General features: G+C 33.6%; 1 protein-coding gene across 1 annotated transcript in view; it reads right to left on the reverse strand.

Moving 5' to 3' along the window:
* The window catches only part of LOC129753507 (tRNA-uridine aminocarboxypropyltransferase 2-like), a 14653-nt gene extending 704 nt beyond the window's left edge, over positions 1 to 13949 (reverse strand). Inside the window, exons 1-3 of the mRNA XM_055749326.1 lie at positions 13726 to 13949; positions 13488 to 13651; positions 4 to 424 (exon numbers count right to left, since the gene is read on the reverse strand). Of these exons, the coding sequence (XP_055605301.1) occupies positions 4 to 424; positions 13488 to 13651; positions 13726 to 13820 (680 nt within the window). The 5' untranslated portion in view covers positions 13821 to 13949. The remainder of the gene's footprint in view (positions 1 to 3; positions 425 to 13487; positions 13652 to 13725) is intronic.
* Between the last annotated feature and the right edge of the window lie 471 nt (positions 13950 to 14420).

The following is a 14420-nucleotide window of genomic DNA, read 5'->3' on the forward strand; positions in this document are numbered from 1 at the left end:
TGCTTAATGAGGAATTCCTTAGATTGATGCGTAACAGCTCCCTTATCAAGCTGAAATTGGCACAGCGCGTGAAGAGGCCTCAACAGCTGATCCCGGAAGCTGTCGTCCCCCTCAAGAACACTCAACGCCTCGATAGCCGTTTCCAGAGTGCTCAGACACCCATCCGTCGGCTGAGTTCGGATGATGTAGTTACTGTTGCCGCAGCTGACCAGCTTGACCTGACGCATCGAATGTAGAACCGGAGAGCTAGCATAAATGGCCTTTGCTTGCGGCCAGGTCCCGTCGATGAGGATCAGGTTGAAGGGGCCATCCCTGAGGTCGACCTGTTCAATCGGGATTGAGCTGGCACTAGGGTACAGGAGCAGCGATTTTTTGTCCGCCAAGATAGATTCCAGTTCCGAGTCGAATTTGGGGAATTTTTTGCCTGTAAAAAACCGATTATTTGTAGACACGGAATTACCGTTCCTATACTAAAATTTTTATCCTAAGTTAAAAATGAAAATTTTTGTACTTTTCAGTTTTTTGTCGTTCAAGATAGAAAAGCAAGGATGGTTAAAATAAAGAGAAACAAACAAGTCTTTAAAACTCTCCTATTTTCTTTTGATAAGATTTCCACCACTTAAACCTTGATCAACTGTACTTTCTTTTTCAATCGGAGAATTGCAACTAAAACATCGTTAACAAACTTACAGCCCTTTCAGGCCTTTCATTTGACTGGTTTTTAGAGCATTGTATGCAAAAAATGAACACTCCATTCAAGAATGCCTCAAGGTAGACATTATGGGACCCCTTTTTTATGTTGCTAGTAAACGGATTTCTCATGGATTCTTTTATACTGATATACACCACCGACGTTGAGTTATTATTTTCCGTTAAATTAATTTAAGAAGAAAAGAAACGATTTTCAAGATAAGTTAACCACCGTTCAGTTGATTTCGTAAATTTTAATTCCGGCATATCGGTGAAGGGTCTATTCTTGAAGAAAGAATATCAGTGTTGAAACATGAAGGTGGATAGAAAATTAAGAAGATATTTTTACCGTGACTAGTCAAAACCAGTCAAATGGTAAAGAGGAAATTGTTTATAACATAACATTTTCCCTTTTCTCTTTTGATATATTCGTTACTTATTCGATAATATTTTTGTTATAAAATGGAAATATTTTTTCACCATGGGTGCACGGAATCACTTCATTTCGGTATACCGTGACCGGCCCTAATTCTGCACAGTCCCAAACTCGCATTTTCATATTCATAAAGAAATATTTCAAGATGTGATGAAAAAAATATCCATGAAACAAGCTGAATTTCTTCAGCTACTGTTTATCTTCAAAATGCGTCCAATTATTTTGAAATCTGATGAATTGCTCGCAAGAAATGGAATAAATCAAAATAAATGTAGGAAGCAAAGGTTGAAAAATGGCCGCCGTTAGCAGCTTAAGTGTTAGGAAAACAAAAAGATCAAATTAAACAATGTTAAACATAATTTTCTCATTGGAAGTGCCTTTACGTGAATGATAAAATCATTCTGAACATGACTGCCAAAAAAAATTGAGAAAAAAATTGTTTTTCAAATCAAAACAATGATTTCAGCAATGCGCAGAATTTGACACCTTTTATTTACTTATGTTCCTAATGCGCAGAAAGAAAAGCACCGGAGAGAACTTATGTTAAAGCTGCAAGGAATTGAATACAGGGAGTTAGAATAGGGTTACCATATCTAGCAACGCAAAAAAGAGAACATTGTGAAAAAGTTCCAAAAATGGAAAGACAAACTCCTTTTATTCAAGAAAAAAAAATGATGTTTTAGTTTATTTAAATACCGCCAATTTGTTACAAGATATGTGACCTACATAACAAATGCTCATAATTTAAAGTTAGATTATTAAAAGATTATTCATACCAAAAAAGCACACCAAAGTTGATAAAAAATCGCATTTTAAGAAAAGTTTTTTTTCATACAGAAGTATTTTTTTCATTCGTGCACTTTTGATTTGTGCACTATGCTTTCAAGCAAAGTTGTTGTTATGCATATTGTCTACTGTTCGGAAATTCATAGCATACTCAAAGGCGCTAATTTTGAACGAAAAATTCTGATTGAAATCGTGAATGTCAGGCGGAACACTCCTTGACCAAGTGCCCGAACTTGCTGCAACTTTTGAACTCGTGATTTCTTCCATTGGTATCCATCCTTTGAAACATTCAAGCAAAACTTAAGTGTGGTACAACGAATGCATAAAAGGTGTGATCTCACGTATTTATAAGAATAGAATCTTCACGTATCGGAAGAAATAAGTTAATTTATATAAGAAAACTAGCTGACCCGGTAAACTTCGTTTTACCTTCTAAAGTATAAATCGTAATAAATGTTTAATTTCATCTACACGTACCTTACTGCATTTTTATGGAAATCGTAACAAATAAAGTTGAATTTGTATTGGGACCCCCCTTTCATAAAAAGTGAGATTCTTGAAACTATTATACAAACTATCTCTGACCCAAAAAACCCTCGGATACAAAATTTCACTTCATTCCGACCGACCATTCATACGTGATGTTGTTACAAAGAAAATGCCTCCATTTTTATATATAAGATTTTTTTTAATTCCTTCCACCAAAAAAAGAGTACATTTTGTTGAATTTCACAAAAAGAAGAGTACGCTCATTTCTCGATCGAAAAAGAGTACATGTACTCTTAAAAGAGTACGTATAGTAACCCTAAATTAGAAGACTATTAATTACAGTTTTCTAATAAGTTTTATGAAGATAGGGTATCCGTGCGGTTGTTGGGAGTTTCTTAGGAATCCCTTCGAATCTACGTGTTTTGTTAACAAAAAAAATGAAAATCTTGATTTGCGTTCTCTATCGTGTTTGCGTGTTAATCGTTTAGATCCAACTGTACAGACTGTTCTGACATAGAGAAGCAGTTCCGGTGGGCTTCAAAATCGCCCCAGCTGGGGGAACTACGCGAAGCTTCTCTCTGTTCACCCGCTCACTCGCGCTCGTAGACTAACTGATAGTAAGTCAAATGAAGCAGTGCGTAGTTCCCCCAGCTGGGGCGATTTTTTGGCCCGCCGGAACCGCTTCTCTATGTCGGAATAGTCTGCACTGCACACCAAAAAACAAGTTAATTTGACCAGATCCGGCGAAGAAAATGATCGGTCAACAAATATTGTGTAAGCGAGTTGCTGGAAAAAAGCATCTGCTAGTAACATATAGCAAGTGTTAGAAACAGTGAAAGAAAGTATAACATAAGCTTCAAAGATCCAAGGCTTGAGTTAGCCCTTTTTCATAATTTTCAGTACTTTACTAAGCGTTAAACATGCTTTTTAATTCAATTAATTTAAATTAAATGTTGATTTTACCAGTACGGAATGGTATATTGGATTTATTTTGGTGCGCAGGATAGGGGCATATGCGCAGAATTAGGAACAATAGAAAATAGTGCGCAGAATAAGGGCCACTTGCATTTTTTCCGAATGTTGTGAATAATCTTTTTTTTTTATTATTTTTTTTTATGGGTTTATAAGCTACCTGGCTGACCCGGAAAGGAAAAACAGAACGGGGGACAGAAGAGGAAACTTTACACGAGAGTAGCATAGCTTAGAACAGGATAGCGGCAACAGAGCCCGAGAGTTCTGAAGCACCAGAGGGAGGAAGCGTTAAGATAGTGCTCGACGGACTGGGACAGATGGGCCCTACATGAACTTCTAGTTAACCCAACCTCCAATTCAACCGAGCAGTAACAGTATGATAACATACGCCAAAGTCTCGATATCATTGTCAAAAGGGTTCACTATCTTACCGTAGTTGAATTTTCCCTACCTGTCACCTAACCTTACTCGTTTCAATAAATTTGAATTTTTGATTGTTTTTACTCGAGATTAACATAGACTAGTTAATAAAAATATTTCCAAATATGTCAATGTTAATGGATCTAGAACAAATGCTTGGAAACTGGGTAATTATACAAAAAACTAGAATGACAAGAAAACGAACTAAAATCAGAATTTGTCTATCTGAATCTGAAGCGTAATAATTCTACAGAACAAAAAAAATGTAATTATACAGAGTTGTGAGAAATTTAAAAAAAAAACTAAAAAAAAAAATCAATATGACTGTTATAACACATTACAACATTACATAAAACGCATCATCTGTTAATTGTGATGTTTCCACTAAGGAATACTACCATTGCACACTGGTACAGAACATCAATCTAGCTGAACTAAATTAATAGCGTCCAGGGATGAAAAGATAGACTTTTGATGTCTTCCACAACATTGCATAGTTTTACAAGGCGCATACTTTGAAATAAAATATAGAGTCGAGGGGTCCACCAAAAGCAAGATAAAAAAGCTAACTTTTTTGTTCAGCATTTTAGAGCTTTGGATTTTTCTACAAAGTTGTTTATCTTAACAAAATACATAACTTTGCTCAACAGACCAAAGTTCTACAATTTCATCCTAAGGAGTTACAATGAAATTAAAATAAAAACCATGAAAAAACAGTTTTTTTAATCTGACACGTTGTAGATAAGACAAAACAATTTTCAGTCTTCGAAACAAAGTTGGAAAAAGTTAAAATCTACAATTGTTTAGTACATTATGATGTGTTTTGAAATTGCTGAAGCGCTGTAGAAAGCATTTAGTGTAATATATTAACGATTTTCAAGGAAAAGTTTATCGAATTGCGCAAATTTTCGCACCATCAGAAAATGTGGATTTTATTTTTGATATTAAGAGGAATCATTACCATATAAAACTAGCGTGGAACTCGGTGGAACTCGGTGAACAGCTTCTTACCGTATGCTTTGCTTAAAGCCAGTATTAGAAATGTTTTTGTTTTTAAGAGAACTTCTTTAAAAATAAAGGACCTGAAATATAATTTAACGACAGACAAACTACAGAAAAAAGTACCTACTACAACGAAAAAGATACAACAGTTCAAACAGCATTCTCATCCAATGAGCCTCTAGATCTTGTAAAATGCTTGATTTAAGAATAAGCCTCCGAAATTCATAAACCGCAAATGCACACTTACTAGAGCATTGGGGAGACGAATACCATTATACATCTATTCTATTACTATCTACCATATCAGTACCTAATTGTTAACGTTCTCATTCAACTAATTATGGTATCTACTATTAAATCACCCACCTATCCAGTATCCTAAATAGACTATCCTAAAAGATTGATTACAGTTGTCTATCTTTCACAATACTATCTGTTCTAACCTAACTTGCGCATGGTAGTCAACAAGTGGAAATATCAACTTATAAATATCTAATTGTGATATTTCCACTGCGCAATGCTCGTTTTGTCCGATGGAAGGGAGGGCAATTGTTTCAACTCCCATTCACCTTATCAACATGGATCATCAAAGGAAAATTATACATCATTATAATTTCTAAACCACTTTTAAATCAAGTTTCTATGATGTCGAATAAGGTTATGTGCTACCGCCCTGTCAGGTTCATGTTAGTTTTTGAGCTTGTTTCCAAACCGTGAACTTCCATAAACACAAGAAAGCACAACATCGCCGTGACCCAATAGAGCCTAGGGTACGGCATTTTTTCCGAATGTTGTGAATAATCCACATTTTTGCTTCAAAATCGAGCTCTCATTATTTTTGCCGTTAAGTTTGTTAGTCAGCCCAACTGTACACGAAATTTTGAGTGAATTCATTGAAAGGTAGATTTTTTGTAACTTAAAACATTTGAAAAATCCTTAACTGCGCAGAATTAAAGCCGTTCACGGTATTGCTAAATAATCACATGATAGTTTGGTGTAAATTTTCTCTGGAATTCACTAAATTTTATTTCGATTTTTGTCACGGTTTTTGAAATATTTTAAAATAATCTCAACATATTCAAGCTTTAAAAAGTGTAATTTGATATTTACTGGATAAATTATGACCAGTAATCGAAAAAAGTTAATTTTGAAAGCACAATCTTAAGAAAAGATCTGGGCCCCGTGATGTTTTTTTTTATCCAAACAGTGCGTTTGATAGGAGATGGTTTGTTTTTAAAATTAGAAATGAAATTTATTATTATTAAGCTACAAAAAAACTGTGCCGTGCGTGAAAATTTGTGTTTAACTCTCGAATTAAACACTATCACTGGAAAATTAGAACATTAGCATTTTTTTTTTTCAAATTTCCAAATTTTCAACAAATTACTGGATTTGAAATTCAACTTTAATTGACTTCTTTTTATATGATTGATAGTTTTTTTTTAATGATTTTAATGATGTGTGATACCAGAACAAATTTTAAGAGACTTTTTGAAGTGCTCATCTCATTGCTGGAGGCAGTTTTAAACTCTGGGTCCGGTAAAATTTGTGATTTTATTTTTCAATTTAGAGGAGCAATTGAAGAGAGGTCAGAGTAGTTAAAAAATTTCAAAACTGATGATAATCTTCTTACATATTGTTGAGCTGTTGAATTCTGACTTGGAAATTTAAATTATAATCCTAAATTTTGAATTTTGGGTTCAATCCCTGGTCTTGGAACCAAAACTGATTTCCTCTGTTAATTTTCTCGGTTTTTTCTTGGTTTTCCTGGTGCGATTTTCAATTCCCGGTTTTCCCGGTTTGAATTTGAAATGAAAACTAAATTCGATATCAGGCACTTTTTCAAAAAAAAAATCTTATTTAAGAAAAAACAATTCTTTAATAAAAGATTTTTGTTACCAAGTTCCAAGTTAACATAAAATAGAAAAACAAATTTTATTTGGAAGGTGTTGCAAAGCACACCGGATCAGTTAGTTTATAATATTTTTAAAACAATAGTTCAAATAATTTCGCAGACTTTAATAAAATTGTTGAATGAATTTATATTTCGAATCAAATACTTACTTAAATGCTTTCTTAAATGATATTCGAGAAAGTTTTTTTTTTTTTTTTTTTTTGTGGCGTTTAAATAGCTGTGGGAAGCTGACGCTGAAAGTGAAATGTGGGTAGAGGGGTCGGGGAAATAAAAGTTTAGAGTAGGCAGCTTAGAATAGTAAGCGATCTTGAGACGTTGGTTATACCATCCTGCACTTCCTTAAGTCCACTTCGGATGAATATGAACTGAAAGCAGAACAAGATAGTGAACTAACCCCTCATGATACCAGTTGGAGGAAATACGTTGGCGGTTTGAGACAGGTCGCTTAATTAATCCCAACGAAACTAACTACAGTATTTATATATAATTTAAAACAATAAAATAAATTGGAACGCTCTCACCATGTTATAGAACTCTATGCTCAGCTGTTGATAAAATCCTTGGGATGAGAGCCATATGTTGCGAAACCATCTTAGGGGTCCTTTGATGTTATGTGATGGCTTGAAGTTTACTCGAGTTATTTCAAACTCGTCCCGTCCATCGTCCCGGGTCATCGTCCCGGGTCCCGGGTCATCGTATAACCAATTGATTTGGCGGTAGTGGCGGTAATGCATGCATACATGAAAAGCAAAAGAAAAGAGAAAAAAAGAAAGAAAAAAAAAGGATTTTAGTTCATATAATCTTTTAATATATAAAAAAGAAGCCCAGTTCAAACTAATAGCTCGAATGAATAGGAGAAGTAATCTACATTATTCCTATCACAGAATCACACATCACAGAATCATGCAAATTCATCAAAATATGGATACAAGAGCCCATTTTGTCGTTTGAGCACCGCCCCTACCCTACCCGCCTTACACAGTTGCCTACGTTTGAATAAGATTTTAAAATGATTAGGACCGTTTGTTTTGAACTTGAACTAAAACACTATAAAAACAACACAGGAGACAGATATGTTTCACAAACATAAAAACATGAAATATCATTTCCATCCAATTAGCCCCCAGTGATTGAAAAAAGCTAGATTTAAGAATAATCCCTCGTAATTCATAAACCGCAAATACACATCCACTGGAGCATTGGGGAGGAGAATGGTATTTAAATGTGTTAACCCACTCCTTTTCAACTGTTTGAATATATCTGAAAAAAAAGGAACCCAACCTCCGAATGATCAGAAAAAAAAAGAAAATAAAAAAGAACAAACACAGAACAAATTTATAATACACGAAACTTACTAAATAACAATAAAGATAAATTCAAATATGAATAAATGAACAAAACAAACAAAGAAAAACACTTATAACATAGTAAATGAATGATAAAAATTAAAAAAAAATCAAATTTTGAAAAAGAAAAATTATGAAAAAAAACTAACGACAAAAAAACTAAATTGAAAGAGAAAGAAAACAACAACAAAAATATATGAATAAATAAAAATAGAAAAAAAATTAAAAAAAAAATAAAAATAGATAAATAAAAAAAAAATAAAATAAAAAAAAAATAAAATAAAAAAAAAATCTAAAAAAAAAAAAATGAAAATAAAAAAAAAAAAAATGTCTCATCCTTTTTCCGGGCTTGACACCGGCAGCAACGGTTCTCAGTATTTCTTTGTTTTCCTATTCTTCACTCAAAGAATATAAAAATAGAATTCCAAAATGTGTAAAATAACAATCGATCTATTAATCTTAAATAAATTATACTGACAAACTACACTACGGAAAACAAGTCAGCTAAGAACCATTCCAGGCGGATTTGCTTTCTTAAATGATATTCGAGAAAGTTGTAACCTTATCTATTCATATTTTAGAAAAATGTAGATTTTTTTTTTGAAAACGATGTGTCTCTGAAAATAAAATTAACTCTACAAGATCTGAATAAATTGTCCATTCCCCGTTCCCAAGATTCGGGAAATCTGGTGGTCTATTACCCGGGAATTTCCGGAATCCCGGGAAAAATTAAAAAAACATGTAAAATATATGCACTTCGATTTGAATATATACAGGTACTATCGGCTTCTCAGAAATTTAAGGGACAAAACACTAGCGCCAAAAAATAAACGACGAAAAAGTCTTCAACCTCAAATTCGAAAATTGAAATAGCATGCGCCGTTTTTTTTTGTTTATAAATGATGAAGAAGATTTTTTCGTTATTCGTTAGTGTCAGCTGCTGATATTTTTTTATCGCCATTTTGATTTTGATTGTGCAGCCAAACGCGTTTCTTTATATTGTGGTTTATAAACTAATTTTTACTTTTAAAGTAATCCGAAATTTATTACCAAGATGTCTTCATTCTTCCTAAAAGGTAAACCAAGAACAACGACCAAACTTAAGGTTAGTATTCCTCGATTCTGAAAACATCCAACTCTTATTTGAAACTACACTTTGTTTTCAGTTCGACAAACCCAAATCGGTCAAGAAAGAATCCTCCGGGAAACTGCCCGTCGGGAGCCGGAAGAATCATAAGAGGAAATTGACAGCGATGAGGAAGAGGAGCAAACGATTGCAGCCGCTGGAAAACAGTTCAGATGATGAGGAAGATTCGGGATAGGCCGGTATTGGTCAGCTTTGAGGGCAGACTATCTATAGAGTATCGGGAAATGGTTTACGTGGAAACACGGTGAATTGATTTTTGCTTACAAAAGCCAATTGATGACTAACAGAGATTTTTTTAAATTTTTAGGTATGGTCATAAAACTGCGTTCTTGAGAATCGATGTCCTTTCGAGGAAACGGCCGGTGAAGCAAATTGTTCGATCCTCATCTGGAAAATAGTTGAATCGCAGTTCATTTACAACTGTCCCCCGACAACGAATAGAACTGTGGAATTGGTACTCTCTGTCGGTGTGAAGTTCCGGTAAAAAGAAGTCCCAGAACACGGTTCGATTAGCTCACGGGAAAACGGAAAAGGAGGATATCGACGAAAGCTCCACTGCTAAATACTGAATTTTATTCTTATCAAGACTTAAAAACGAGAACTCATGGTATGAAGAATACGAAATAAATGACTACGGTTTAAAACAACATTATTTTTTTAATTTCGTCAATTTCGAAACAGACCAAATCGTGCCAAACTGCTCTTTGAATTTCGGTAAAAAATAGCCAATTTTTGACTTCTCTGGGGTTATATACTTCGGTTAAATAATAACCATATTTATTCAACTTCTCCCGGTGAAGTCATTTTATTGGTTATCGTGGAGAAGTCATAAAAAAACAACGCGGGAAAAGGTCGATTATGTTTATTTTGTTACCATAAATGGTTAATTAAATATGAGCGTAAATTGATCATGTGACGTTTCGTTTTTAATGTTTACGTGGTTCCGTCGGTAAAATGCAAAACTTATGTGTTTGCAAGCTTGAGTGCAAGTTGAAAGCTTGAAGACTTTTTCGATCGTGGCAGCACCGTAAACAAAGAGATGATGTGCCAGACTACTTGTTCTAAAAACTACGCAGCCGGGTATCTTGATAGAATATAATATCTTTGATATATAGCTTATCGAACCATTCGGTCATACAAGCCCATAATTTTTTTCAAAATGTACTCTTCATGTTTTTTTAAACATATTTTTAATCAAATTAATCTAACTGTTTTCAACAATGATAAATTAAAAACAGTCAAACGAACTATAAAATAACGAACCTGAATAAGTCAAATGAAGAATTGATTCATGCAGTTAGGGGTTTATAAAAAAAATATCTTTTATTTGTTGGTTAATCCAACTTTTTGTTCGTTTTTCTGAACACTTTACATATTTGCTCTTCATATGAAAAGAAATGGCTTCTTCATTTTAAATTTTGAAACTCAATTTTTATCCTTTTTTCTCAGGGATTTTAAACCAAGTAAGTTTATTCATCCCGAGTTTGAAACTCATCTGGCTTTCAAAGCCAGAGGGAAAGAATTGCATAAATGTTGATATCGAGAAAACACCTGCTGCGCGATTTTTCGTATATTTCTCGAAGGGCTGTGGGTTTTTTGTTCAATTAAAAGGATGTGGAAATACATATAATCTTTTAAAACTTATCTATTTGAATAAATAAATGCACCAAATGGCTGCAAATGTTCTGAATGCAGGAAGACCAAATATTCTAAAATCAAATTTAAAGCTTAGGCACAATGCTGCTCTTCTCTGTTATTTCTCAAAAATCGTTTTGAAAAATTGGGAATCACGTGGCCTTTAAGGAAAAAAAATCACTTTATTCATACATTATTATTTGCAAATTTATTACTATAGAAACTAAAGGTCTCAAAATAATAAAAGTTAAAAATCTAGAATGAGAGCCTTCAATTCAAGAGCAAATCATTGAAACTAGAATTGCAAACGTTCCAGAGAACAGAATCATATTTTATCATTTTATTTCAAAATTTAATTAAGATTGAGAAATAAAATTCTTCGACGACAATCCGCAATAAGAAGTGAATTGCAGAATTGAAAAAAAAAATAACACGATATATCCGAATCACTACTAAGAAGAATATAACAGTATAACAAGAATAATATCAGAATTTTAAAATCAGTTTTAAAATCATATCTCCGTACCCTAAGTTGCAATGGGTTAACGGCTGCGGTGTGTATGTTTGTGAAAATGATGGATCAACCCATCATTTTCCTGACAGTGTCGTTACACACAATCTTGTTAAACATGGTGTCATAATATGGCCTAAATTAGAAGAGGAGCTGGACATCTTTATTTAGTTTAAATTCAGCAGTAGGTTCAAAGATGTCTATTTTTTTTTTTCATGATCCATGTTGATAAGATGAATGGGAGTTGAAACACTTGCCCTCCCTTCCGCAGAACAATCGCAACATTTGGTAGTGAAAGTATCACAATTTACCATAATAAAAGTTGATACTTTCAATAGGGCATAATTCGTTTGGTTAGGTAGTTAGATGGTTTAGTCTTGTAGAATTAAAAATAGAGAAAACGTGTGAAAAGTATTACGATGTTAGGTAAAGGTTATGGTATTCGTCTCCCCAATGCTCTAGTAAGTGTGTATTTGCGGTTTATGAATTTCGTTGGCTTATTCTTAAATCAAGCATTTTACAAGAACTAGAGGCTCATTGGATGGGAATGCTGTTGTTGGAAAATATTATATTTCATTTGGTAAGACGTTTTTTTGCTTTTTATTTAATTATTCATTTTTAGCAAATCTTTACGTTTTTCGGTTTAGTTTGAAATTCATCTATGGAAGTATATATTAGAATGTACGGTTTTGAAGAATAACAATGAGTAAGTAGTCCTAATTACTGATTTCGGGCATTTTACAATAGGCATGCGGTATATTTTAATAGAACCCCTATGTAGATTTTTTGTAAATTATGATGGATTTTAACATTCAACTATGTGAGGTAGGTAGGGTACGGTAAGATGTGCTCTTATATCCATATTCTGGTAAATTTTCATGATTTTGTGATGTTGTGATAGGAATAAGGTAGCTTACTTCTACTATTAATTTGAGCTAGAATTTTTATTAGTTTGAAATAGGCTTGCTCCAAAAAGCAAAACAAACTCTCACATCCATATTTTGGTAAAATAGAATGATTAGCAATGAAATGGAAATACTCTCAAAAGAAAAACAAAAATTTAAAAATTTAGAAAATGAAAGGCAAAAAATTAGGGAAAAACAGCAAATAACACTTCAATTACTTCATGCAAGAACTAATTCCTTCCTTTATATTTCTCTTTCCTCTCCTTTTCTCTTTCTTTTATTTTCATATACCCCTGCGCATACGATTCGGAGTCATATGATGACTGGACCCCGAGACAACTATCACGAAACCCATCACACATACCAGTGGAATTGGGGCGGAGACACGAAGCAGACGTTCAACAGACGACGACGAAGGAAGGAAAAACATATAAGATAAGTTGAAATGATTCCTTTAATAACACAAAAATTAAATGTAGTTAGATGCGTGGGGAGTATGTAGAGGCCAGTCTCGAACCCGCCCATGTCCTTCCTCCAACTGGTATCGGGAGGGGTTGGTTTATTATCTTGAACTGCATTTTATCCATATTCCATGGATATAATGAAGTGCTTGATGGTTTAACCAACGTCTCAAGATCGCTTACTATTCTACGCTGCCTTCTCTAAACTTTAAATTTTCTTCTCCAAACTATTCTAATTTTCATTTCCAGCGTCAGCTCCCCGAGCTATTTAAACGCCATAAAAAAAAAAAAAAAAAAAAACAAGAATAATATCAGAATTTTAAAATCAGTTTTAAAATCATATCTTTTATTAGGTCAAAAATTTATTTCAAATATTTGCTATTCAAACGCAAAATGGAATAATTAAATTTCTTTGTGGTAACCTTGCGCTGATATGAAGAAGATATGACGGTTTACAAAAATCTAAAATCATCATTTAATTGAAAAAAATAGCATGAAAATATATAGATTCGTTGATTGAAGTAGTATCGAAGGATATCGAAAAGAGTTTATGTTGAAAATGGGTTGAAAAATTCAAATTTCTTCATCAATTCTGATTTATTTCAGTAAGATCAATTTGGTGGAAAAGAGACAGTGTACAGCATCCTCTCTTGCACTTTTCCAAATTTTCATCAGATATTAGTTATTTTTATGAGGCGATTTTAGAAAAAAAAAATTAAATGAATTGTATTTTTTTAATCAATGTAAAAAAACAACTTTTAGAAATGCTCACCTTTGTAAATCAAACATTTTCCAGGAGCGAGACCAACCGAAAGCATTGGCGCTGTCCGGAGCGATCGTTTCTCCTCGGCTGGATGCTGCAGCAATATGATTCGACTTTTTGGAACCAACGGTTCCGCCGGAAGTGCCGAACACCAACACACCGGAACTGGACGCCTAAAATATCAAGCAAGATTGATTAAGGCTAACCGTATGAAAACGGAATCGATTTAAATTGGAACAGCACGTACTCGCATTTCTCACAGAGGTCTCGCATTTTAGGAGGATCAGCTGGAATGTTGGCCAAGTCACTCCACGCTTGATCCTCGTGCTGGGTGTCGGACATTTTTATATGCACACAGGTTCTTTAACAGCTACTAGGAGGGCACTTGTAACATATATTTCAGTAGATGATTATTCTTAAATTTCAAGTTAAAGTTACAAGCAAATCCACAAACCGGTGCGCAAAGCAGTTTCGTTTGTTTACCTTTTCGAGAGAAAAAAAAATCAAAACAAAAACAACGTGCGTTTGACATTTGAGACAGCGTGGGCACAAGAAGGCAGAAGAACTGGTGGGCACACATGGATTTTAAATTGGTTGTTGTCTTGGATAGTTTCTACACGGTTAACGTGGCATAGCCATTAATAGTAGAACAATAATAAGTTTAATTTTTTTTCATATTTGCACTGGAGTCCGATGAAGAGTAATCTCAGTAGTAATACGCATCATAAATTTGAATTTTTATTAAGGCTTTGGAGGAGATGTTATAGTCAAGAAATTATTTTAAAATTATTTTTCAAATACATATTACTAAACCTGAAAAGACTTAAAATTTCACTAAATTTATTAAGCACAATATATCGATTTTATTTATTGATTTTTCTCCTACACAATGAAAAAAAACTAGATATTTTGTGAAATTTAAGGTTTTCTTTAGAAACCATA

This window comes from Uranotaenia lowii, chromosome 3 (genome assembly GCF_029784155.1).
Source record: "Uranotaenia lowii strain MFRU-FL chromosome 3, ASM2978415v1, whole genome shotgun sequence".
NCBI classification, from domain to species: Eukaryota; Metazoa; Arthropoda; class Insecta; order Diptera; family Culicidae; genus Uranotaenia; species Uranotaenia lowii.